Raw genomic sequence first — 27150 nt, forward strand, 5'->3', positions numbered from 1 at the left:
GTCATAGACCGCCACTGTCACACAAGGCTCCAGCAGCAGGGACTAGGGCTGGGCCCCCTGGGATGTTACCAGCAGGCCCCCTTGCTCCTGGGGACAGCCCAGGGTCACAAGAGGTGACGGCAGGGAGGTGGGTTGAGAGCAGGCAAATTACCAGCTGGCCTGGACCTGGAGGATGAAGGCTGGCTGGGGTGGAAGGGGCAGGGCACTGATCTCCTGGCCCCCCCTGCATGCTCTCTGGTTGTTCTTCAGCAGGGAGAAAGCAGCTGCCTCTGGGTAGGGCTCCGTCCTGGGAACACCCTGTTCTCCTCTTTACCTTCCAGATCCAGTGCCAATCTTATTTCCTGTTGAGCCCCACCCAAGTGATGCCTTCTTGAACAGCCCCATCCCCCTCCCATGAGCATCTGTTTCCAAGGGTACTCCCCGTTGCATCTGGAGGGAATTCAGGCAGGGTCTTTGTATCTGTGTCTTTGTATCTTTGCCAGTGCTAACATATGTGAACCCAATCTGCATGGATCCACGTATCTAGAAACAGGCAATTCTCATGTGGGTCCTGGGGTAGGCAGGTCTCCTTCCTCCACCTCTGCCAATCTTAGCCTGGATACCCACAGTGCCAGCCCAGCCAGAGAGGAGCCTCCTCCACCATGCCCCCCAATGTCCAGGGATAGGCTCCACACAGGGCCCTACCCTCCATACCTGTGCCATCCATCTGCGTGTCACTGGCCTCCGCAGGCCCCCGGCTTTTCCGCTCTGTCTCCTTCACCTCAGGCACATAGAAGTCTCCCTGCCGTGCCAGTGGGCACATGAAATAGATCTGGTCTTGCTGGTAGATCTCCAGCCGAGGGTGGGCACACAGCTTCCGCTCCTTGTCAGAAAGTGGCAGAAGGTAGAATGAGCCCTACAGGGCTTCTGACCCACTTGTCCCTAAGAGGCCCTAGGAACTATTATCTATTACTCACCCCCTCCCAGAGGACTGGCTCCACCTTTTGCCTCAATCTCCCCCAAGTACCAAACCCTTGCTGAGGGAGGCACACACAGAGCACCCTAAGGGCAGGGCCCCATACTCCAGGAGGCAGTGATCTAAGGACCCAGCAGTCCTTCAGACAACACCCTAGGACAGGTGATAAAAGAATCCGGGGGGGGGGGGGCGCCTGGGTGGCTCAGTTGGTTGAGTGACTGCCTTCGGCTCAGGTCATGATCCCGGAGTCCTGGGATCGAGTCCCACATCGGGCTCCTGGCTCGGCGGGGAGCCTGCTTCTCCCTCTGACCCTCTCCCCTCTCATGCTGTTTCTCTCTCTCTCTAATAAATAAATAAATAAATAAATAATAAATAAATAAATAAATAAAATCTTAAAAAAAAAAAAAAGAATCCAGGGGACTGGCACTGCCCCTGGCACCAGTAAACCAACCTATCCATACGTCTGCAACCAAAGGCTGTTCCAAAAAGCACTAGTCTCAAGGAGCCATGATGCTTAGCACCCGACTACCCCAGGGACAGGGACCCCATGGACTACGGCCCCAGGCACCCAAGCCAAGCCAAGCCAAGCCAAGCCAAATTCTGACCTGCTAGACTTCCCATCTCAGGATCCCCTGGCTGTGACTTCCTCCCACCCTGGACAATGTTGACTGACCCCAAGATCTCAGGAAAGGCCAGGGCCCCTGACCCTTAGGCCTCCAGCCCCTGCCCTTGCAGACATGTTACTGACAAACCCTAGACAGGGGCTCCAGGCCAGCAAAACCCCTCTTCCACTCCCATTCCCTCCTAGTTCAGGTCTATGCCAACCTCCAGGACTATCAGATGTGGTTGGTTCCAACCTCTTTTAGCACCTGCCCAGTTTCGGCCAAGGGGGAAGAGGCAGACCCTAGGCTAGAGGGGTAGGCAGGACAAGTAGAACTAGCACTGGACATTATCCTGACTCCCCAGTGGGCCGAAGTACCAGTTTATAGGGCCCCGAGTTCTGAGACAGGCACTCCCCTCTGCCTGGACCCAGAGCCCAAAGCTCCCCTCCCCCAGTGTGTGTGGAATGGTGCACAGACGCATGCCAGAGCTGCACCAAGGCAAGCAGGAACAATCAGAACAGGGGTCAAGAGCATATTGCTCCCCAGCCTGCCCCCCTTTCCTGCAATGGAGCGCAATTACCCACTAAGATGACTGTGAGGCCCCTGCCCTGTCACTGCTCACCCGCCAACCTTCACAACACGACTATTTATAGCACCCGCCCGGCTCTCACCACGAGCTCTGAAATGAGCCTTCCACTTAGCAGTAATGAAAGACTTATCGCCTGGTAGGGAGAAGCCACTCTAGGACTCCACTTGTCCACCTGCCTGGCCAACATTAGGATTGAGGAACCCCTTCCAATTAAAGCAGTGAAGAGGAGTGAAAAATGAACCCCCCCGCCCCCTGCCCAGGGAAAGACAAGAAGAAAGGAGAGCCCGGAAGTATTATGAGCCAGGGTGTTCAGCAGCCATTGAGGGACAGGGTTTGTTTAGGAGCCCACAGGGGAGGTAGCTGGCCTGGCCAAAGTCTAGCTGCAGCTCAGCTAGCCTGACTGCATGGGTAACCCAAGCAAGGCCCTGCACCCTAAGGCTTCATGTGCTCAAACACAGAGAGGACACCCCACCCCTGACACCCCAGGGTCAGTGAAGGAAAGTCATTATTTTTAATAGCTTGAGTCCAGGATTTTTTTGCCAACCTGGGTGTTCTTTGTGCCACCTCATGAGTCCACATGCCCAGCCCCTCCCATCTCTGCACACACCGACAGCTGCCTCTGCTTCTCCAGCTGCCCACACACTCACCCAGCCCTGGTCCTCAGGAACAAGAACACGGTGTCAGGGAACAGGAGCTGCCAGGCTCTGGGGCTACTCTACGGCCAGCTCTTGGGAACAAGCATCTGCCAAACCTGAGCCCCACTCAGTGAACTGAGCCATGTCACCAAGCCCAGGGTCAGGGGGCTCCCTGAAGAAGATCCAGGTCCCTCCCTGGTAGCTAGAGGGAAGAAAAAGGCCCCCAAACCTAATCAGGGCATGGTTTTCACCAACACGCCCATGTTCTCTCTGGGCATTCAAAAGGTCCAGAGGAAATCTGTTAAGTGGCCATCAACCTGGTGGCCCATCTCTCAAGGGCTATAGACATTTGGCTTTGGGGGATGCTCCCAGAAACCAGAACCTATGACCACCAAGAAATTCCAGGGACAGTGGAACCCTACCCCAACCCTTGTCAACACTCAAGCCACCTGCCTGAAGCTTCCCTTCTGGAAGTAACAGGGATGATAAGAGGGAGTAGTCCTCTTTTCACTCTCTGCTCTAGGCCGGGCATCAGGGTGGGCAGTACCAGGCAGCCACCCTTACCACCTGCTCTGCCAGCCCCCTCATTGGCAGGCGGGAGGCAGCTCTGTGGCTGCTCTGCGCATCTGCCTCCTCCAGAGAGCCTGGCTCTGAAGTTGCCTGGCTGTGGACAGCCCCGTTGCCATGGAAACTGCATCCTCCATCCTTGCCATCGCCTTCATCTCAAAGCCATCGGGGAGAACAGAGAAACAGGGGAAACAGAGGAGAGAGAGAAAACTGGCCTGGCTACACAGCCCTTCCTTCCCTGCCTAGCTCTCCCTCCTTGCAGCATCCCACACAGGGAGTGCCAGCTGCCCAAGCCTGCCCCCAGGCCCCTGGAGGGGCAGCCTCCCACCCAAGCCCAGCCTGGTCCTACCCCTACCACCTGCGGGCCCCTGGCTCTCCCCAGTGGAAGCATGGAGCTAATTAAAAATCTCATTGACGGCTTAGCCTCAAATCATTTTAACACATGCCAGATCCTGTCAAAATTCAGACTCAGGGGCAAAGGAGAGGAGCAGGAAGAAGGCAAAGGCGCAAACTTCCAACTCAAGCTGATAGGCAAGAGAGGGGTTTATAGTTGTCCCCGGGGCCCCTCAAGACCCCTTCCCTGTTCTGCCCCCAGAGCAATAATGTGCCCAATAGGGACTGGGGCAGGGGAGGAGGGACAGGACTAGCCATAAACCCTGTCCCTAAATGATCAGGCAGAGGACAAGACCTTTCCCTCCCAGCCAGGTACAGACTCTGACGGAAGAGAGGGTAACCATGGGCCAGCTCTCAGGTCCTCACCACACAGCAGGAGCTGTGGCCTGGGCCGCATGTCAGTGAGCTGATAAATATTGGAAAATCATTGGAGGAAGGCAACACCAGCTGCTTCTCCCTCAGCTAGCCCCAGGGAGCCCTGGGCAGAACAGACTGCCAAGGGCCAAGGACACCAAGTCAATGCCACACTGGGCTGGTACTGCTGGGAAAAGGGGCCTGAATGGGCCTGGCATCCTTCTAGCCCTGGGCACACCCCCTCCCAGAGCCCAGACAGCCAGAGGCTCCAGGAAGCATCATCAGCACAGGGGAGCCTACTCTGGCCACTGAAGCTACTGGCCATCTGATGAAGCCACAACCCAGAGCAACTCACTCCCACACAGAATCAAGGGGACCACAAGGTCTCTCTCCAAGAAAGGAGAAATGCAGACATCCACAATCCTCCCCACCTAATAGGAAGAAGTCATCATGCTAAGGTGCCACCAGGAACTGCTAGAAACTGGATTCAGGAGTTCTAGTCCCTCAAACACATCTCCAAGGCTTGCTTTCCACAGCAGAAACAAGAGGGGGACTTGGAACACCACCCACAATGCAGGGATTTCCAGGGGACCTCAGCAGCACTTCCCCCAATACCCCTACTGTGCTGGCATGGGCTCCCCCCGCCCCACTGGGAGTGCTGGCACACCAGGGAAGGAGCGGTATACACAGGCCACCATGGGGCCACTGTCTCAGCTACCTTGGGAACACACCACAGATTCTCTTCTCACCTCAGGCTGAGCTCATTCCTGGGTGAGGGGCACAAATTTGGCCCACACAGCTCAGGACTCCTGCAGAGGCTTAGATGGCCAAGGTTTCCCCACAGCACCCACAGGGCTTCCCCAGGGAGTTCATACTGCATCAGGGGAAGGGAGGAGGGGGGAGAGAGAAAACCTGAACTACTCCCATTTGGGCACCAACCAACCCATACCCTGGCTTTGGCTAGGGGTGGGGAGGGGTTGTGGGGCAGAAAAGGTCAGGTCCAGGTGGAGACTGAGGGTGGATCCTACTCCCAGGCTGCCCAGAGGCTGGGTTTGCTTGGTGCTAGGTGGCCTCAAATCCCCAAAAGGATGAGGCAATGGGTGCAGGCCAAGGGTTGGGTTGCACATCCCCCACCTCCACTTGAGCCCCAGAAAAAGATGAGTTCTGCTCTGTTGTCTCTACCCAATCACGGCCCCGTAACCTCCTCCCTTACTGGCGTGAGAGGCCCTGGCCTCCCTGTTCACCCGGGGCTGCCCAGTCCTGCCCATCCCTCCACGCCAGGCTGGACAGCTGGGCAGCCACACAGCCAGCAAACAGCTGTTGCATCCCACCCAAGGTGGTGGCGTCTCCTCACTGGGTGAAGTGAGGCGTGCTCATTTTTAATTACACAGACACCAACGTGCACCCGCCTGCACACAGCACTCCCTGCAAGTGGGGGCTCAGACCCTGGAGGCCCTTTAGGCGACTGGTCTGCGTCGCACGTGCAGAGTGATAGGGGAGGGCGCAGCAGGCGCTGCCGCAGCTAGAAGGTGGCACATTGTTATTATTCTGCCCAGGAACTTCCGTCAACTTCCCTCTCCCTGGCTGCCTCTCATCCCCACTGGGCCTCCCAACAGCCTCTGGCCCAGAACCTAAACCTGTCTGTGGGGCGGGAGGTGACAGCAGGAGACAGCTCTGGGGGCCTTGCCATGCCAGCAGGGAGAGCCTGCGAGGGCTGGTGAGCACCCTCCCCCTTGTAGCAGTAGGGCCAAAGCTATGAAAATGAGGGGCAAAGGAAATAAGAAGAGAGATGGGGCTGCCTCGGAGGGAAGTGAGGGCACAGAAGTGGCAGAGAGAGCTCGGGCAGGAGCCCAGAGCCTCGCCGTTGACAAATTAGGTAGCTTCTCCTTGGGTTTCAATATCCCCAACTATAAAATAAAGAGATTGGAACAGATGATCCTAAAAGAAGTGAGAAACTGGAAAAGGTGAATAAAAACACCATCACTGAAAGATAATTATATACTTGAAAAACCTAAAAGGAATCAGTTGGAGAAATTACCACGAATGTTAAGTCGCAAATTTAACAAAAAAAGCAGAGCCCAGTTTTCTGTGCACCAGTAAGCCAGTTAGGAAATATAACCGAAGCAACAGATGAAGGCTCTCTTGGGGTCGGGTCTATGTGGAAGCCCCTCAAACGGCAGGGGAGGGGATGGCAGAGGAGCCAGGCCTGGGCGGGAGGCTGGGGAAGACTGCAAAAAGGGGAAGGTGTGAGGGAGAGGGGGGTGGGGAAGCAGGGCGCCGTGCCTGGCACCCCAGCCTGCTGTGCCTGCTGGCACCACTGCCTCAAGACTTTTCATTTTCACCTCAGAGCTGACAGCTTGCCATGCAATTTACACCTCTGCTCATATTCCTGTGCACCCAGGCCCTGGCTTCCTGGGCAGCTCGAGAAGGGGCCTCAGCAGCCATCAGACCAGGGTGGGTTGGGGCACTGAGGAGAAAGGGAGGGTGATTCCCTCTAAGCAGGCACAGGGGACCCAGGCCCTTAAGCACCCTGGCACCTATCTGGACCAGGAAGCCCCTGACCTTGCAGCCAAGCCCAGCCTTTCCCCTCGCTAGGGCCCAACCCTGGCTCAGTCCCACTCTGGCCTTCTTGGGCCCTTGTGGAGCAGGACCAGGGGGTGGGGAGTCTGAGGGTGAGTGCCCTATGGGAGACTTGGGGGCTCAGCCCTGGGATCCCCCACTCTCCCTTCCAAATCTGGGAGGGGAGCCATAGACTCCCAGATGCTGCTGCTACCATGGCAGGCTCCACAGCTCACCTCTCTCCAACATCCAGCTATTCTCTGCAGCATCTGCGCAGTCAAGGACCTTGAGCCCCGTCCCATTCACAGGCTGATGAAAATGCTACTGATTGATTATCCAGCAGCAGGAAGGCTGCTCAGTGCAGATGGAACCATGAAGCCTAGCACCTGGGAGCCAGAGGCATCAGGAAGTGCCAGAGGGGAAGGACAGGTGGGCAAGTAAGGAGGAAGAGGAGAGGGGGAAGGAGAGGAGGTAGGTGAGGAGGCAGCGGCCCTGAATTTCTCATCTCCAACTGGTACCTCTGAGTTCTGCCCTCCCCCCAGGCAGCCCCCTGCCCAGGAAAGCCCTTCCCCCGGAGCCTTAGGTTTCCGGTCTGTATAACCAGACAGCTAACTTCTCCTTATCTGAGGGCTCCACTAAAGGGCAGAGTTTTTCTGCTCTGGAGGGAAAGCCCCCTCCTCAAAATCCCTCCCCTTCCCTCATTCCTGGAATCCCAAGCTTTCCAGAGAAGAGCAACAGAATTCTTCCTCGGTAATTCCCATCTGCCTGGGGAAGAAGGCTCCCTCTGGATTGGTGACGGCCCAACCCCACAGTACCATCCAGACAAGCCTCAGCCCCCAGGGTCCTGCAGGGCTGCCAAGCTACCACATGTGAGCTGGTATTTCCAGAGTGGTGGCTCCCACGCCCGCCCCAGCAAAGGCTGGCTTTGTGCTTCCAGTCCTGAGGTAGAAGAGTGGGGAGAGGTGAAGCCAGAGAGACTGAGGAACACGTTCCAGGGCCTAGGCTGGCAGTGGGGAGAGACCTGGCCTCCTTTGGGTATCCCCACACCTCAGCATCCAGGGGCAGCTCCCTAAGGGGAGTAAGGGAAGCCAAGCCCTGGTAAGGTGGGGGCCTTCTCTTGGCTTGAGGGTATCTGGGAGTAGAAAGTCATTCAGAGCTCAGCTCCATGGCCTCCAGCTCTCCCTCCCCATCTCCCTGTGCTAAAGTCCTATTCCAAAGCCCAGCCTGAAGCAATCATTCATCTGCTCAGATGCCATCAGTGGCTCCCTAGAGCATGCAGGACCCGGCTTCATCTCCTGGGTCCGAACTCTTGCTCCTCCCCTGCACTCCAGCCACAATGTACATAAAAACCACTCCCAAATCAGTGACTCTGCCTGACCTGCCTTTTCACCTGGAGAATGCTATCCTTTCTTCAAGGCTAAGCCCAAATGCCACCACCTTCCAAAGGTTGCTTTGCCTTCCCTGGTGAATCCATTACCCACCCCCCCACCCCACTCTGCCTGGGCATGGCTAGACCCTGTGGCTGGGGGAAATGGGTGAGGAAAGAACTCTGGTGGCCTGTCACTCAGCCCCAGGTCCCGGCGCTGCTGAGAGTGCTCTCCTCTCTGAGCTGGGACAGGCCAATTGGCAGGTGGCAGCACTGGCAAGTGAGCTGGCCCTGGAGCCCCAGTAAGGAACCTGCAGCAGCTGCTCTCTGTGCCCAGAGCAACTGCCAATGTCTCCCTTAATGGGCACCTGCTGAGCAAATGGGACAGCCAGGCTCTTCCTGCCCTTTGCTTCTGGCTCCCCAAGCTGAATCCCAGACCAGCAGCTTCAGCCCTGACTCTGCCCATCAGGCCTATAGACAGAGGGTCAATTAGATGCTGGCCCACTGTGCTGCCATCCCAGGCCCACCATGGGGACCATCCCAAGTGTATTCCAAATTCATGACAGGTCCTGAACCTCTTGGGCCCAGCCCCACTCATGGATGGTGCAAAGTGGCAAAAAGCATATAGTCATCAGAATGATCCTCAGCCCAGGGCACCGAGTCTGGACTCAGCCACAGCTTCATCCACTGACCTTGGGTAACCTCCCATCCCCAGGCCTCCGTCTCCCGATTTGTAAAATGATGGGAATGTGGGCTTTGATTATGACCCTATGATTGCCTTCTAACTGCTTCCCCCATCCCCTGAACAATGCTGCATAAAAGAGGGCTCAGTAAATAACTGCTGAGTAAACAACTGAGCTGAGGTACTGTCAGGGGGCCTTCCTTATGAAAAATAAAGTTCCAAACCCTCCCATGTTTACTCAGCAAAGGTGATGGGCACGGAGAGAGAGATGACCCCAGATTTCACATCCCACCAGAGCGTCCTCACCTGGAATCCCACTGTCAGGACCATGTTGCTCCCCACTGGTGTTCTAGACCCAGAGTGAGCTCAAATCCCCTCTCCCACTGGCTCCCTCAAAGTTATCCAGGCAGGTTAAGGGGAAACACATACAGAAGATTCTGAGCCACTGGACAAGACCCCAGGCTCTGACCATGCTGCTGGGAGGAAGCAACAGACTCCCATAGCTCAAGAGGCTGATTCACTCCCGGAGGAACCTTGTTGAGGCCCCTGCTCCTTAGTCCCCAGCTGGCTGCCCTATGACACCACCATCTGATCATCTACCACTCGAGAGTTCAGTCACCACCACCCCAGGGAGAACTGCAGGGCTCCCCTCAGGTCCAACTCCCAGTTAGTCATGCTCCCCCAGGCCCTGCCCCTTGCCTGCACATGGGATGAGCCCTGGTGCCTCCCAGCTCCACTCACACTGCAGCTGCCACACACAGTGTCCTCAAGATCTGCAACAGACATGCAGTTGGCCAGGGCTGGAGGGGGCATCTGCCCAGCTGTGTACTTCTCTGAGGACAGAGGTCTCAAACCACTATAAATCTCAGATGTCCTCCTCCAAACAAAAGCTCACAAGGTCATCTGGTTTACTAAAACCCAGAGGCAGAGCTAGTCCAGTTGAAGCAAGTAAGGGTCCAAGTGCAACCCCTCACCCCTGGCAGCCAAGCCACGGGGGCACCTCAGCATAGCCTTAGGCTCCTGCCCCAGAGAGGTCTGAGAACTATGATCTGGGGTTCTTGCCCACTTTAAACCCCCTAGTAAGACAACCCCATCAACCCAGCTGTCCCAGAACTTTACCACCAAGACTCCCCGCCCCAACCAAGCAGCTCACTATATCCACCCTGCCCCCATTTCCCCCAGCTTCTCCACAATTCTATGGAGGAAGAGCCAATATCTGACCCCCAAGGCCTGCCTGCACTTCCCAGCCAACCAGCTTCCACATGGACAATGCCCTGTGTCTCCCTAAATTCAGGAGAAGATATCCAACCATCACAAGGACCCTCCCCTGAAAACTCCTGGAAAGCAGAGACCCTGGGGTAAAGGGTTTGTGAAGATTAGGGATCCTGTTGAGAGGAAGTCAGGTACAGGGGGGCTTGGCTGGGCAGTCTAACACTCTCAATGACCTACCCACCAAGTGCTATAGATAGCTGTGAGCCAGGAATTGAGCTCAGGGGCCTCTCACACACAAGGGATCCCCAGACCTCTCACTCGGTCCCAGTCTGCTCTAGGTGCCCCAAGCCTTCCCTGGACACTCATTAAGACTGTTCTATCCTGCAGTGAATTCTGGGGCCCTTGCCTATTGCTCTGGGCTGACACCTGCCTGGGCCCCATCTCCTTTGTGGCCCTACAATCTGAAGAAAGCTCAGTTCCCTAATGCAGCTGCCAGAAGACCTCTCCTTCCTGGGGCTCAGGGGGGTGATCTCCTCCTGTCCAAGGACTCCACCTCCTTGGACTCTGGTGGAGCAGCCTGACAAAGCTGGGGCATCTTCCACAGAAAATGATAGCCACATGGTACCCAGGCATCCCCTCACACAGAAACTGTCCCAGATTGCTCTGCCTGGAGCCCCCTGGTGGTTTATGTGAAGAAAGGCAGAGTTCTAGCCCTTATGGCTCAGCTTGCCAGGCTGCCAAGCTGGGTAAGGCTGGCCAGATCACAAAGCTGGGATCTATACATCATTCTAGAATCCCCACAGAAACGTGACAAATGCTTCTCTTTGGGTTCCTTACAGTGACCCCCAGGACCTTTCTGTCCCATGAGGTCAATCCTGCCCCAGTCTCAGGCACATTTGCAGCTTCCAGGACAGCAGCTACTCTCCACCTCCCTCACCCAAAGCTCTGAGACTATTCACCCCTGGCCCCTGCCCCAGCCTACCAAGCCCTCCCTCCCATCCTTCTGGCAGCAGGGCTACTGGTCTCCCTTACCCCTCACCCCTCCTGAATCAGAAAGCCGATGGTTGCCGTCATTCCATCTGAAACACCTCCACAGCAGACCCAGCCTCAGATCCAGAGAGAAGGCAGAGAGGTGGAGAAAAGGAAGGGCGCAGGGCTACTGGTCTCCCTTACCCCTCACCCCTCCTGAATCAGAAAGCCGATGGTTGCCGTCATTCCATCTGAAACACCTCCACAGCAGACCCAGCCTCAGATCCAGAGAGAAAGCAGAGAGGTGGAGAAAAAGAAGGGCGCGCATATGAAAAAAACACACACACACACACACACACACACACACACACACACACACACACACACACACACACACACAGCCAGCTGTCAGAGCTGGGAGAGTCAGAAGAGCCCACAGGCTCATTAGCAGCCCCTTTTCTCTGGTCCCAGGGCAGTGGGGAAGCGGGCAGGTGTGGGAGAGTGCTTTATGTTCTCTTCTCTGTGTTTTCCAGGCTGAGAGAGGCACAGGGACACCCCCCTGTCCACTGCAGGCTCAGCCCCTTCCTCGTTTCACGTGGTATGCTCCCCAGAACATAAGATCAGGCTAAACACAGGGGCAGAGGTGACCTCAGAGCACCTTGGGCCATGCCTCTACCGTGGGCAGCCTGGCATCTCCCTCACTCTCCCAGCTGGTGGCCGAGCCCACAGCAGCATGCCTCACAGACATCCCTGGAAAGCCCCTTGCTCTCTCTTGTACCCCTGGCTTCCTCATCGAAGGCAGGAAAGAGAATGGTAGCCCCCTGCTCCAGCCCCCACCCCAGTAGAATCAAGCCCAGAGCACAGGTGACAGACTCCCATGGGAGGAGGAGCAAGGAGGAAGGGCTTTCATCAAAGAAGTGACGTCAAAACCAGGCAACTTGTGAAGCTGTCAGGGGCCGGGAAATTTGGACAAAGGTGTCTAAAAATAAACCCCTGAAGCCAGGAAAAGGCTTTGGTGGCTGAGCTGCTCGCCACCACACCACATGCCACATGTCCTGTTCTGAGGTCTGGAACCCAGAAAGTCTCTTCCCAGGGGTGCCCCTCTAATCCTGAGGTTGAAGATGGCACCAACAGGACTGGAGACACTGCCCAGCAGCCTTTCTTGGGTGAAACAGTTGAGGCCCCCTTAGGACGCACGCTGAGTGGGCCTCAGGCACCAATGTCTGCCTTCCTACCCTTACCGCCAGCCAGCTACCCCAGCTCCTGCCTCACCCCGCCCTCAGCCTCCGCCCAACTCACCCCCAGGCAAGCACCTCCTCTTCAGTACCCTTCTGGCTGCCACTGTCCAGCTCACAAAGGAACTCCACCTCTATTCTCCCCGTGCCCCTGCCCTACCACAGCAACAACTGTCCTGTTTCTTCTCTTCCTGTCCTTGACCACCAAGGCCACAGCTGGTGACCCAGTTATTCATTCCCCAGCCCTGACACCAGACTCTTTTCACCTCCTTAACCAACACCTGTCTGAGCTCCCATTTCTATCACCAAGGCCTCGTCCCTTCCCCCAGGCTGCTCTGGAGAGCCATCAGATTCCTTCGAATCCACCAAATTCAAATTCCTGCTTTCTTCTCCTGTTTGTTTCTCAGGCAGCATCCCACTACACAGTCTACAGAGCTGGTTGCCCTCCCAGCCCCTCCACAACATCCAACCCAATCCAATCCAATCCATGCACCAGTCCATCAGTTCTGCCTCCAAAACATTGTAAATTTCCACCTTTTCTGCATCTCTACAGCCACTGCCCCAGTCCAAGCAACCACCATTCTTGTAGAAATCCTGACAGCCTCTTAAGCACCTCCACCGGCCCCAGGGATCTGGGATCTGGTCCCACCCTGCGCAGGATGAGAGCACCTGTCTTGTACACGTGTGGCTAAGAGGCTCAGATCACGTGTTCCTTTCCTGGCTGGAAAGGAACCTGACTTTCCACCATCTTTAGGTCAAACCCATGCTCCCACTCCACTCTTCTTACCCCCTTCTCCAAGGGCTCTTTCAGGATTCCACCTGAGAGGTTACCTCCTCCAAGAGGCTGTCCCTGACCACTCTATCCAAGTTGGTCCCCTGACCTTCCTCACCATTCTTTTCTAGCACGTATCCCATTTTTGTCTGACGTTTTTTTTAAAGATTTTATTTTTAAGTTATCTCTACACCCAATATGGGGCTCAAACTCACATGCCTGAGATCAAGAGGTGCATGCTGTACTGACTGAGCCAGCCAGGTGCCCCTTGTCTGACATTTACTACCTGTCTCTACCATTTGCTGTAAATGTGTATCTCATATACCAACATTTCACACTGTGTCCAGCACAGTACGTGGCACATAGACATTCAATAAATTCAAGTTGAATGGATGAATAAACAATTGCTTTCAAGCCCAACTGGGTCATTTCCTAGAACCCAAGTTTACAAAATGTTCTGGAGGAGGAAGGATGTGCAACAGGGAAAATTAAAAAAAAAAATCTCTGTGGACACAGAGACCCCCGATCAGATCTCCTGGTGGTTGGCTCTCTTCCTTCCTCCAGGTAGGCCAGTCTGCCAGCACTGCCAATGACCAGGTCAGGAACTAAAGGAGATAGGGCTGCTGCACAAGCCCATGCAGGGGCCAGGCCCGGGGCAACACATCAACATCTGGGGCCTGGCAGCCACAGCCTCAGCGCTCTTGCTTTGTGGGCCTCCAGCAGGAAAGGGTCAGGGTGGACCTGTCCATCCATCTGAGCCTGGAGTGGGGGCTGAGAACTAAAAATGGCTCTGGTCCAAGCCAGAGTTGAACTGACCAGGCTAGGCTTCTGAACAAGCTCCTTATGCTCCTAATAGATGCTCTGGCACCCACAAGGTCTTGGGCATTTGCGATAGATGCCAGCAGCCTCTGCCCATCTTCCTAGCTCTATAGGCACCTGCTCCATGAAGGCCCCAGGGTGTTGCCCTCCCAAAGGCAGCTTTTCCTCCCAGCCTAGGCAGTCCTCCCTGTCTCCCACCCAAAGGACTGGCTATCCTCCAACACACACATACACTAGGCCTCTCACCTTGATGTAGGCATCCAGGGCAGGATGGACACGGCGGGTAGCCAGCCAGATGGACAGGGTGGAGGTGTAGGGGAAGGTGGTTGTCACCACATGGCTGGGTGCTGGGAAGGAGAACACCTTGAAGCCAAATTTCTGGTAAAGTTGGATGAGCTCAGGGGAGGGTGACTCCTCACCCTCACTCAGAATGCTGCCCACCGCACAGCGGCACTTCTCAGGGGGTACCTGGGGAGGAAGAGCAGGGGTGTCAGGGTTGGGCAAAGGAAGGGAGCTCTCAGAACTCTTGCCACCTGGGTTCTGTGCCAGCTCAGGCCTGGCAGAACCACCAGCTCCAATAGGCCACAGCCCAGATACCACGATGGAGAAGAGTATTTTCTTTCTGGAACTGATCTTTGGCCCCAGCCTCTGGCATCCTGCTGCAGGACTCATCCATCCCTTCCTTTATGCCTCCAACAAATATGCCAGGCCCTGTGCTGTGGAGGGGGAGCAGGAAGCGGGACCACACTGAACTGTGGATTGCTGATGAAACTGAGATCCTCTTCCCCAATCCCTCAGGCTGGGCCAGCCACAATCACCAGAGCCTCCCGACCTCCTCTCCAACCCGTGCCCCATCCCAAGCCCTGACACACTTGCCAAGTCCCTTCTGACTCAGGTGGAGACTGCTGGTTCCCCTCCAAGTCTCCCTGGGCCCCAGTACCTGTATGTAACTGCACTCTGATCCCCTCCCTAGCTGCCCTCACCCTCCTGGATCCCATAAACTCAAGGCAGGCGGGGCTCCATGTGAGTCTCTAACACTTCCTAGGCCTGGCCCCAGGCCTGCAAGGCCCAGCACTCACCTCTCCTTCTGGCATCAAGGGGCCCCAAGTTGTATCATTTCCTGCCACCTGAATCTACACCAGCCCGATACCCCCAGGGGTACCTGATCCTGAATCTAAGACACTCATCACAGACCTTGTGCCATCAATCCTGGATTTCCCTCAACTTGAAGGTCCCTTTCTCCCACTACCTGGGGCCCACTGACCCTTAAATTCAAACTCCCTCTACCTCCAGTTGCTTCTCTTGGCATACCTTCCCGCACCATGAGTCATTTTTACCTGTTCTTGCTTCTGTCCTCTCTTTCCAAGCTCTGTCAACAATCCCCTAGGGGTTTCTCAGCCCAGCCCAGCTCTGTCCTTAGAGTCTCACTTTGCCTGGGACTCATGCCCCGACTCCAGGTTCTCACTTCTGTGCAGTCCCTGGGGGTCACTCCCAGCTCTCTGCAGCTAGGGCCCCCTTGCTGCCCCCTTGAATCCTATGTCATTAAGCCTAGCTCAGGGCTTTACTGGCAGGCACTATGGTGCAGCGGTCAGGACCACAACTTCTGGAGAAAGGCAGGACTGGGTGTGAATTGTGAGTCGTGTAACTCTGGGTAAGTCCCTTCATTTCTTGGAGCCCAAGTCTCTTACAGAATTGACGTATTGAATGAGATACTCCATATGAGAGCTCAGCGTGGTACAGAACTCAGAAAGTGCTGTAAATGTTGTTGGTTATTAGCAGCTATGACACAGGCCCAGTAAGTGACCCCTGGCCTGCAATGCCCAGTCACCCAAACCTCTGAACACGTAGCTCCTCCCTGCCCGTTCTTCAGGCTCAAGCACCCTCCTGGGGAACCTCTCAGGGTAGCTCAGTGTCACCCCCCCCACCCCCAACATCTTGCTGTAAACTCTTGCCTCCATCAACTCTACCTGGTAGCAGTCACTTCACTGGCCTGACACAGCTGCCCCCCACCCAGGCAGAGGCACTGGAGCCAAGTGCAGTACCATCTCCCGTCTATAGATGGTGCAGCTGCTCCATCCACGCCTAAAGCTTGGGGCAGGAGGCACTGCCAAGGCCTCCTGCTGACAGACGCAGGGAGCGTGCCTGCGGCCATGCCAGTCACCGTGATCCTGACCCCAGCAACTTGGATGTACAAAAGAAACATTCAATATAGCTTAGATGGAGAAATGGATGGAAAGCCACCTGACTGATCATCTCTGGCCTACCTAGGATTGGGTCCCAGGGTCTTTTCGGGGATCACTTCAGCAGCCTTTATGGAGCTCCCAAGCTCAACATCCTCACTGACCCGTAAAAAGCACCACAACACCCGTGACGACCCTGCTTATAACTTTTCAGTGGCTCCCAATTCTGCTCTAGAATGAAACTCTCAAGCCCAGCATGCAACACTGTCTTAAGTGGTCCGTACAATACTGCCTGGATTTGTCCACACACTCGCCTAGCACTTTTTTTGCATCCCCAGGCCCCAGCAAGGGCCAGAACCCAGGTGGGCAGGTGTCCACTGAGTATCTGAGTGGCAGAGGGAGGGACAGATCCAGGCTCGGGCCCAGCCCACGTTGCCAACCTCCTCTCCCACCACAACCCTGCACACACCCACACGGAACTATTTGCAGCTCCCCAAACATGCCACGTCCTCCCATGCTTCCTGCCTTTGCGTAAGCTACTTCCTCTGCCTGGAATGTCCCTCTTCACCCTACTCCAGAGTCCCTTCTGCCTGGGAAACTCCTGCCCATCCATCAAGACTCAGCTCAACCCTCCTCCTTAAAGCCTTCTGACGGTCCCTGCCAAGCAGCCCTTCCTCTCTGGTCCCAAATGCCGACCCGAAGGAGCAGGCCTTGTGCTGCACAGTAACTGATGGTCCCTCCATCTCTCCCCACCACTTCAGGCTTCTAGGCAGAAAGGTCCAGGATCCTGTGCACACATAAACTTCTTGGGGTATGCTTAGCAACAGCACATGAATGCCTGTACATGCACACATGGGCCCTGCACATGAGCAAACCTCTTCTTCCTCTATCTCAAAAGAGGAACTCCCATCACAGGGAAGGGAAGAAGCTAATAAGGAGAGGACTCCTGAGATGCTGGAGGTGTATCAGCCTCAGGCCCTCCCTTTCTGCCTGAGCAACCCCTCAATTCCACGAGTGAGGATACCTCCTGCACCATTCTGCCCTGGCCAGTAGCTAAAGGGCAGTCTAGGAAGTTACTCAGCAAGCCCACCACCTGCTAGGCAGCCCTGTACCAGCTGGAGCTGCTGGAGTTCAGCAGGTGAACCAGGCACCAGCAAGGAGATGGAACAGGCCTGAAGACCAGCTGGGGAGGGGCAAGGCTGGTCAGGAGCAGGGGAAGGCTTCCCTGGGCTCCCTGGAGAGCCCATGCCCACCTCCAGGAGAATGGCCCACTGAGGTCAAGGGCCTAGAAGACAAAGGAGTGTCCTCATAGCTACAAACTCCATCCACCTTAGTTCAATGCAATGCCTCTATTTGGGCCTGACCCTAGGAGGTCAGCCTGGGCTTCCCAGTTCCATCTGCTTGCTCTCTTTCCTCCCTATATCAGTCATTTCTCTAGGTACCTGTGCCCAGAACAAGAGCTGTGAGGCCTCTGGAGTCCTGGCATGTGAGAAGAAGGCAGTCTGCTTGGAACCTAAAGCTTCTGGGTACAAGCTGGCCCCAGTGCTCCTACCAGAGAGGTCTCATAGTGCCAGGTTGACCCTGTTGGTGAGGCCATAGTGAAGAGAGAGTCCCTGCCTGGCTAAGACTTCACTGAGTCTAGAAACTGGGCAAGACTGGTATCTTCCAGGATCCAGGAAGGAAAAATGGTGTCAGTTGGTCCAGACCAAACCCAGATGTTGGGTTCAGTAGAAATGGCCAGTCTAGGACCTGCAACATCTGATGAAGACAGCTGCAATGCCTGCTGATCCCAGGCCCAGCGAGCTGCCTCGACTCCTCCTGGCCAGCATACCCAGCCCAAAGCTGCCCAAGGTAAGGGGACAAGTAGGGACAGTGCCTTCACTGGCACTGGTACCCCCAAGGGGGAACAGTGCAGCCGCAGCTGTTCATTACTGGAGGGTGAACAGTGGGTTCATTTAACCTTTGGGGTGCTGCAGGTCAACACACCAAGCCCCACAAACTTCCCCAAGCAGGTGGTATCCAAAGGCAAAAGCTGGTCTGGCACTAGTCAGGCTATGGGTGACACAGACAGCAGGGCCAGAGAACAGGACCCGCATTTCAGGCTGGAGGGGAGGTGAGTAAGCAGGATGCCAACCTCCAAAGGGGGGCCTGGGGGCTTTCTGGGAACTCTCACTTAGAAGTCTTTCAAGGCCTTCTTTTCACCCCCAAGCATAATCCTAACAGCTGGTACCTGACAAGGTGCTCACCATCTGCCCCAGTTGCTGCCTTCCACATATAAGCTCATTCAATCCAAACAACACTGTGCAATAGGTACCATTATCAACTCTTGTTTCTGAGGCCCAGACAGCAAAGCTATTCAGAAAGGGCCACACGGCAAGGCAGTGTTGGAGTCCAGATTCAAACCCAGGCACCTGGCTCCAGAGCTGCACCAGAGGACGCAAAGCCACCTGGGAGCCTAAGAAATAAGCCCTGGCTAGGAACGGCCTGCATAATGGAGCATCCCTATGCTGAGCCTCCTCTCATGGCCCAGGCATCCTGCAAGAGGCTAGGCCAGAGGCAGGCAAGCAGGGTTCCCAAAAGTACAAAGTCCTAGTGGCATGAGGCCCGGGGGAGGGGGTACCAAGAGTACTAAGCATCTACCGGGGGCCAAGTATTGGGCTTTATCCTCATTATTTAGTCCCCAGAAAAACAAAACCCCTGAGTTAGGGATTCTCAGAAAGACCAGGTGACTCCCTCAGAATCACACTCTAGTAAGCAGTGGAGCCTTGATTCAAACCCAGAAAGAGTCCAAAGCCCTCTTCTCCTACACCCCAGCCCTCCTCCCTACCAAAGGCAGCTCTGCTTTCCAGGGCTGCCCCCCACAGTTAACCTGCTTCAGAGCAAAAGCCTGGACTCCATCTGGATGAAAACCATCACACGTAATTGGGGTAGGGAATGGCCTGGGCCCTTGGAAACATCAGATAGCCCACATTCCCACTGCCCTTGTTGAGGGGTCAACCCTGGGCAATCCTACACCCTCATTCCCTCCCAGGCTCCATGTGGTCTCAGTGCCTCCAGGGATCGCAGGGGAGGCCCCATCCCCACACACACTAAAGGGGAAGTGTGGCATAGGCCTAAATCAACACTCTTACCAGCCTTAGCCCCTGCAGACTTGGTGGTCCCAGGCTGACTCTCAGTGGACTAGGAGAAAAAGGGAGCTTCAACACAGCCTAGTTTACTAAAGGCAGAACCCAAGCACCACCAGTTCCCCCATCTGCTCCATACCTGGGCCTCAGCCAGGTAAACTGAACCGGCTGCCACGCCCCACCTGCCGCAGCCAGGCTCCCCACAGGGCAGGCAGACAGGTTGCTTAAGGCCCAAATTGCAGTGGAGGCGGTAGCAGCAGAGGGTGGAGCAGGGGGTAGAGGGCCAGGATGGCACACAGGACAGGTCCATGGGCACAGTGATAGAAGCTGACCCAGAAGGGCCTATCTGCAGGCCAGAGCTGGCCAGGATCAAGTGAGCCACTCAGGGTCCTCCTGGCTCTTTCCCTCCCCTCCAAAACCCCAGGCTCCCCGAGGGACCAGGCCGCAGACCCCACACCCCACCTCAGAAGCAGGGCTGAGGGCAGAGCAATTTTGACTCTTTTCCAGCTTTATAAGAACATAACTGGATCTGTGTGTGTGTGTGTGTGTGTGTGTGTGCATGCACATGTGTACGTGTATGTGTGCATGTGTGTTTGCATGTACACTGGGGAGGGGGCAGGCAGAGATCAGTGACTGATTCTGGAACTCACCCCTTCCCTTGGTACTTAGAAGAGGAAATGGCCGCACTCCAAGAATGCTGGGCCCTGGAGAGGAGAAGAACACCTATGAGCCACTACCAGGGTCGGTCCACTTCCTGTCACATGTTCCCTCATTCCTCCTCCTACCTCTCCAAAGGCCCTCAGGGATGGAGAATGGAATCTTTTCTCTTGCCCAACAAGAACCAGCTGCCCAGACCCTGCAACTTCTTCCATACAGAACTCCAGGATCTGGAGTTGACTGACATATATATGCTGACCCTCCAAGACACAGAGCTGACGAGATATATATGCTCAAACAGCATCTGACATGAAAGAGTCCACAGCGATCGCCATGACCTTGCCTTGGTGGTGCCCTTTCCTGTGTCACTCCTGCGCCCACAGCCAGACCAAGTGAGGCCTCCCCCAGGCCTTTCTCAGAAATCAGCCTCCCCCTGACCAGCTGAGGCCAGGAGCTGAGGCCTAGAAGGGGAGTGGCTAAAGAGCTGTCAGTTCACACCTTAAGGGGGGAGGGCAGCATTGGTAGATAGTAGGTGGCCACCTCTCACCTGGTCACTCCCTGCCCACTCACAGACCTGAAAGAGCCTCACTCCTCCCTACTCTCACACAGAAGCAGGTTCTGGCTCCCACTGTGCTCACTGGGGAGGGAGAAAGTGTGGGGATGGGCCACACAACAGCTCAGCCTACATCCTGTCCCCTCCGTCTGTGAACCAAAATATGCAGGGCCCCATGCTGGACACTGCTTAGGGAGGCAGCCTAGGGAGAAGGCTTGGGTTCTTAGCCTTCCCCAGGACTGGATGGGGTCTCTCACCCAGGCTCCCCTGATACACCCACACTGAGAGGTCCTGAGGGCTGGGCCCTTTGGTCTTCACAGTGCCCCAGTGCCCAGCAGTGTGGCACATTTATTAAATAAAAGCAAAAAGTATGAGTGAACTATGTGAGATCAATACCTCAACTCTTGCTATCTGATCCTCAGTCTCCTCCTCTATCACATCAGCAGTGTGGACCCTGAGGCCCCAGGTCCTTATAGACCAGATGGTCTGTGATAGCCATGAGCACCTGAAGTCTGGGGGGGTCCATGGTCCCCTAAACCCTCTGTGAGAATCCCTGCTAGGCAGAGAATATACTACCCAGCTCCCAGAATAGGTGGAGACTAAGCATCCCTGAGCTATCCCAGGTGTCAGGGTATGACCTAGCTCTGAATGTGGACACGGGTGTCTTCTGGAGTGACCCATGACTGAGAGGAACAGGATCAGAGGGACCACTTTAACCTATACATTCATCCTCTGAGACAGCCAGATGTCCACAACCAGGCCAAGGGTCTAGGCCTGGGTCATGAGTGCTCAGCCTAATGCCCAAGCGCACCTAATTAGCATGAATGTCTTGTCCACCCTTTTTTGTTGTTGTTAAACAGCTATCGAGGGCCAGGTGGTAGGATGAATGCCTCACCTATGCCACCTAATTTAATTCTTGCCAGACAACATATGAAGCAGATACCTTAACATAGCTCTATAGATGAAGAAACAGATGCTCAGAGAGATTATGTGATATACTCAAGATCGTACAGCATGACAGTGATGAAACAGAATCAGAACCCAGGACTGCCAACCTTGAGGCTGTATTCTCAGACTGGCACCCAAGTCAGGCTGCACCCAACCAACCAGCCCCCCCACCCCCACCCCAAGACAGCTATATGGTGGGCTGCCTGGAGGCAGTGGCTGGGCTGGCCATGGGGAGAGCACACCATGCCAAGATTCTTCTATCTCACTGTTCCCTGGATCAGCCTCTAGCACTGACCCCAAGGTACACTGATGCCTTGGCCCTTTCCTATCCTGGAATTAGCACTTCCAACCCAAGAGGCAATGTGCTGCTTTAGGAACAGGACATGCTGATGAGGAAAGAGGCAACTGCAAGGACTCTCCTCCTTCCCACTGAGGGCTTGTAGAGGGCTCCAACTGGGCCAGGTGTGGAAGGAGGGGCAGGGGTTTACAGAACACAGCCCTACAGGAGTGGGGGTCCAGCATCTGGTCTAGGAGATTCCCAAAGCCCAGCTCCCGCCCCAGGTCACTTAGGCTCCAGCGCTCTCAACTCCCACTTAGTGCCATCTCCCAACCATGTGACCTCAAATCCTGTCTACTCATCCGTCAACCGGGCCAATGTCACCGCTCACCTGGGCCTAGCCCAATCTCCTCAATGGCCTCCCTGCCTCATCTCCTCCCCTCCTCCACCTGCCATCCAGTTAGCTTCCTAAATCACAGGGGGCAAACTGTGCTGCCCCTTGCCTCCCAACCTGCTGTTCCTCACACTGCCTGGCCCAACGAACGTTTCTACTGCTTTCTTCACCCACCACATGTCCACTGGCTACACTTTCCCTATCGTCCCATGTCTGCAAGCCTTTACTGTCGTACTTCTCTCAGTCAGAAGGCCCCTCCTGGCAGAGCAAAGTTCTACTCATGGGAGAAGTCCCAGCTAAAGTCCACCTCCTCTGTGAGCTTCTCAGGCAAACTTAAAGTACGCTCCCCAAACCTGCAGCTCAAAGCTCTATAGGCATCAAGTACAGGGCCTATTAGAGATTCATTTGTATGGTGCTGACTTGCCAACCACGTGAAGCTTTTTTGAGGGCAGGGTCAGGTTTGTCATCTCTGGAGTGCAGGTGTCGAGTAGAACCTGGCACAGAGAGTCAGCACACATTTGTTTCTATAAGTGTCCCACTGAGGCTTGGTAGGAGACAGTGGGTAGGCTGTAGGCCTTGCCTACTTGAGCTCTACAGGCAAGGAATCCAGAGCTGGGGATTCCCAATGGTCTGTTTGCCAAGGCTCAGAGCTGAAGGCTGAAGAACTCTTGGTAGAGCTGCCAGCCCATGCAGCTGTGTGCAGTACCACCCCATGCATGGCAAGAGGCCACATTGGTGAGCCCTGACTCACTACAGGCTGTTAAGTACAGCCAGACGCCCACAGGGTGCCAGTAATGCTGGGCTCATCTCTGACCCCAGCATCCTAGATATTCTGGGCAGCTCACCTGGCTCCACTTGATCCCCGCCCCATCCTCTCCAAACCAGGCAGCTTAACATCCAAAGAAATGCAATATCACTGAGGCAGGGGCCACCAGAATGGCTGAAGAGGTAGGATTCTAAGCCCCATGCCCAGGACCTGCTCTCTCAACCCTTGAGGAGCTGTAGCCATAGCAGGAAAGCTGAAAGAGGAAAGGCGTGGAAACAATAAGATATGACTCCAGAGAGAGGGTGGAATCTGAACAGCCCGGCCTTAGAGCACGGCCTCAAATGGGGATGAAAGAAGGAGGCACAGCAAGAAGAGGCAGGGGACCAAATCCCTGGCAGAAACTAGGGACACGCAATGGTGTGGCCCCTGCAGTCAGAAGTCCATGGGTAGCCATGAGCCGAGAACCAGACCTGGGCAAGAAGAAAGGATGCCTGGAGCAGGAGTCCAGGTTAAATCTGGAAGGAGCTTCAAGCTCAGAGAGGAGGTGGTATGTAGGACCAGCTCACAGATTTTCCCACCCCTCCTCAGAAACTACAACATCTCTGCCCCATGTCCATCCATGGGGCGGAACCCCAGCTAGGGCACAGGAGGCTCCTTACCATGTGGGGATTGTCGTAGTAGACGGCGATGGAGCGGAGCTTGGGGGAGACACTGCAGCTCTCGGTGAACAGCCGCCCAGTCTCGCTGTAGGGCCCCATGTGGAACTTGTAGGCCACAGTGACATTGCGGATGGGGGGTGAGCCAGCACTCACTGCCACCCCAGCCAGCAGCCCTGAGTACCAGGCAAAGGCCAGCAGTGTCAGCAGCAGCAGCAGGGTCAGGCCCCCAATCAGGCCTAGGAGGAGCAGGTCAGACATGGCTCTGTGCCCCCAACACTGTGCCCCCAGGCAGCTGCAAAAGAGACAGGAGGGAGAGAAGGCTCCTCTGACCAATGTGCCCACCTGCCCACCAGCCACTTCTGGCCCAACCTCAGCCCTGCCTTGGGTGCTCTGACCCAGGAGGGGGAGGGGCCATGGTGTTTACACACAGAGTGACCTAGAAGAGAGCTACAAAGGATGACTGAAGCCACAAGCCTCTTTATTTCTTAATCACAATTGTTGAGGCTCCCAGAACAGCTCTGCCTGTCAGCTGGCAGCCCTTGGTCACACCTGGGGAAACTGAGTCATAGAGGAGCACAGGAGTGAGTCAGCCAGGGACATACTCCCAGCCCTGACCAACCTCCCCCAAGATGGGCAAGACGTCAGCCAGGCTGCCTTTTCCCTACATTACCTCTTCCTTTCCACACACTGCCACACTGCCTGCCTGACCTCCCCAAGCCTCATGGACTACTGCCAGGGGGAGGATGGGCAAGCGCCAGGGTCCGATCACTTATTAACAAATAGGTAAACCATAAGGAAAAAAAACCCCATGGGGAAAATGTGCCACAGGAAGAGACTCTCACAGGAAACTCTCCTTCTCTAAACACATCTGGCCCTCGGAATCTTGGTATCCAGCAAGCTCACCCATCCAGAACCAAGGAAAGATCAGATCAAATCAGCCTGAGCAGCCAGAACAAAGTCCAGCACTGTGCTTCCCAGACTTGAACCACTGGTGCCAACAAGCTACATCCCACTTTTCCAGCTCATAGGTTAAAAACTAGGAGGAGGAAGAAAAGTTTGCTAGAAATGGAAACACACCAGGGAGAACAATTATTCCCTGGCCCAAGCAGTTCATCCCATGGGGAACGGGTGCTGGCCTTGGGGAGAGTCACAGCTGGGTCTACTTGCTGCCCTGTTCCTCCCCGCCACCAGCATCTCCAGGTGTTCAGAATTATTCTTTGTGGTTTTGATCCTGCCACCCCACCTCCTCTACTAGGTAGTTCACAGAAAGGCATCATGGGGTGAGGTGAGGGAGTCTTTTTTTTCCTTTTTGTGTTTATGTCGTTTATCTGACAATTGTCCCTCCTCCTCACTGGCCTTTCCTCATTCCTCCTTTCTGTATGGTACAAGCAATAAAGACACTCATTTCAATGTAGGAAAAAAAAAAGCAGAGAAGCTATTCAAGAGCAGGCCCAGACACACAACAGAGGCTGGTGTGTGAGCCACTCAAGGCAGACCGTTCAACCTCCATGAAGCACGGGGCCAGAAATCTAACCCTCTTATAAGAAGGTTTAACCTGAGTCGCCCGGGGGGGCGGAAAAAATCATAGCACAGAGACTGTTTAAAGAGGAAGGGAAACATGTGACCCATTGGAGGAACAGTCTCACCCCAAGTATTTAAAATTTAAAAGACTGGGAGCTGAAAGTCAACACTTCAGCCCTATGGAAAACTTAGCTCTATGGAATAATTTGTTCCCTATGGGTTCTGGGTGTCAAATTTTTTTACTGAAAAATTGTCTTTGGAGTCAATGAACACATAGTGTTTGCCTCACAAAGAGGCAAACTAAACTCCTACATCTCTGATATCATAAAATTGAGATGCATCACACTGGTCTTCTTACCCATACGTGTTCCTGCCCCACAGTTGTACTTTTTTTGGGATGCATTCGCTGTCCTACTCATCTTGCCTCTAGTTTCATTCCTGTTTTCTTTCGTGATAATGATGATAACTCTTTTACCGAGTACTTACTATATGCCAGGCACTATCTAAATGCTGAAACACAGCTACTTTATTAATCCTCAAGACAAGGTAGGTGTGAATCAGGAGGTTAAGAGACTTACTCAAGGTCACACAGGTACTAAATAGAACCCTAGACCAAAATGCAGGCAATGGGAACTCAAGTAGTCTGACTCCAGGCCCCATTTCCACGTTCTCCTTCCTGGTGACAGGGTTTCCAGAAAAGCTCAAGCTTTTTTCTAATCCATGCTTGGACATCTCTGAACCCAAGGCTCTCAGCTGGAAGCTCTCACTCAGCAGCTAGGTCTCCACGTTGCCTTGAGAGTGACCATCCCTCACTTTGACCTACCCTCTCAGCTGCACACTCCCCATCCTCCTCAAAGCAACTTAGTTCCCACCTCCCTCTTTCTCTCACCTCCTAAACTACCCAGAATAGAGGGAAAATGCACCCCAGAGCTTGGGTCTGCACAGGAGGGAGGCAGGGCAAAGTGAATTTCCCCAAACTCAAGAGAAAAGGCAGGATAAGGGCTGGGGAAGCTCACCTGAAAAGACAGGCTCACTTCTAGCAACTCATGGCATCCAGCGCCGCAGGGACCAAGTGCTCCAAGTGCTCCAGTGCTGGGGGCAGAGAGAAAATCACCACTGAGCTGGGCACCCTGCCTTGACTGTCCCCTTTTCAGGGAAAGCCCACTAGGGCCTCTACAATAACTCTGTCTTCACAAGGTTGCACCTCTACCTCGTCCTCACACCCCTTCCGGAAATCAGAAGCCAAACTCGGCCTCATAATGTGAACTCTTACTGGGGCCAGGCTCATGCCCCTGTTTTTGGAGAGCCCTCTTCCTGGAGGGTTCCAGTCACCGCACCTCGCTCTGAAACAGCCCCTGCCGCTGACATCTGGCAGGCTGCCCCCTCTGGCCCGCTGCCGGCGAGGGTCTGGGCGGGCTGTCCCGCGCCGGCTTCCTGGAGCTGCTCACTTGCGCCGCGGCAGCCGGCCAGGCCCTTAAACTTCGGTGCCAGCGGGGAGCGGAAAGACCCGGGTGCTGAGGGGCCTGCGCGGGAAGGAGGTGCGCCGCTTCCCACTCTGGGCTTCCAGCCCTGCTTACCCGCACCTCGCTTATTTACCCAGCCCCTTTCTTTTCAGCCACAACCTCACCGGGCCTCACACACCTCCGAAACTTAAGAGACGCTAAAGTTTGTAGCCACCGCTGCGAGGCGCGGCCTCCAGGGGCCGGGGCGGAGTTAAAGTGCGGTTCTTGCCTCAGTTCCCCACCCCCACCCCCCGCTCGGGCTTCACTGCCTCGGGGCGTGCCCTGCACCGGAGGCCGAAGCACAGGCGACCCAGCGTGGTAGACTGGTCCAAGGTCGCGTTCGGGCCCTTGGACCAGGTCGGGGCCAGCTGCGGGCGAGACAAGATGCAAAGTGCGGCCTGGGCCGCGGGGGTCACGGAGGGGACGCGGGGGCCCCTGAGGTCGCTCCCAGGCGGTCGGAGGTTCCAGGCCCTCAGCGCGCGTGGGGCCGCCCCAGCGGGACGCCTCTCCTCCGGCCCGGCCCTCACCTCAGCGGCCGCCCGCCGCGGACGCCGATCCGCGCAGGCGGCTACAGGCTAGGTCGCGGAGCCTACGCGCGCCCGCCGCGCACGTTCGCTCCGCCCCCTCTCGCGGCGGGACGTGGCCGTGGCCGTGGGCGCGTGCGCGCGGGACCCGGAGGGCGGAGGCCTGCCCCGCCCGATCTCCATAGCAACGAGAGGCGCCCATTTCCCTCCCCACCCCCCACACCCCTGCCGTCAGGGGCGGAGCGCCTGAGCATCTTCCTGCCTCCCACAAACTTACCCGGCCCCAGCCGTGGGAGGCGGACGGAAGTCAGCCTGGTGGCCCACAGTAGAGAGCC

At 55.6% G+C, this 27150-nt stretch overlaps 1 protein-coding gene across 4 annotated transcripts in view; it reads right to left on the reverse strand.

Moving 5' to 3' along the window:
• TEX264 (testis expressed 264, ER-phagy receptor) overlaps nucleotides 1-26957 on the reverse strand; it is a 30280-nt gene extending 3323 nt beyond the window's left edge. Inside the window, exons 1-5 of one of the 4 annotated variants that reach the window (XM_036074903.2) lie at nucleotides 26819-26955; nucleotides 25806-25881; nucleotides 23269-23560; nucleotides 13956-14177; nucleotides 694-862 (exon numbers count right to left, since the gene is read on the reverse strand). In XM_036074903.2, the coding sequence (XP_035930796.1) occupies nucleotides 694-862; nucleotides 13956-14177; nucleotides 23269-23526 (649 nt within the window). In that variant the 5' untranslated portion in view covers nucleotides 23527-23560; nucleotides 25806-25881; nucleotides 26819-26955. Of the gene's footprint in view, nucleotides 1-693; nucleotides 863-13955; nucleotides 14178-23268; nucleotides 23561-25805; nucleotides 25882-26430; nucleotides 26495-26579; nucleotides 26600-26818 lie in introns of those variants that run through there. The other 3 variants (XM_036074905.2, XM_036074904.2, XM_036074907.2) reach the window with 3 other exon arrangements.
• Between the last annotated feature and the right edge of the window lie 193 nt (nucleotides 26958-27150).

The sequence above is a fragment of the Halichoerus grypus genome, chromosome 1, assembly GCF_964656455.1.
Source record: "Halichoerus grypus chromosome 1, mHalGry1.hap1.1, whole genome shotgun sequence".
In the NCBI taxonomy this organism is placed as follows: Eukaryota; Metazoa; Chordata; class Mammalia; order Carnivora; family Phocidae; genus Halichoerus; species Halichoerus grypus.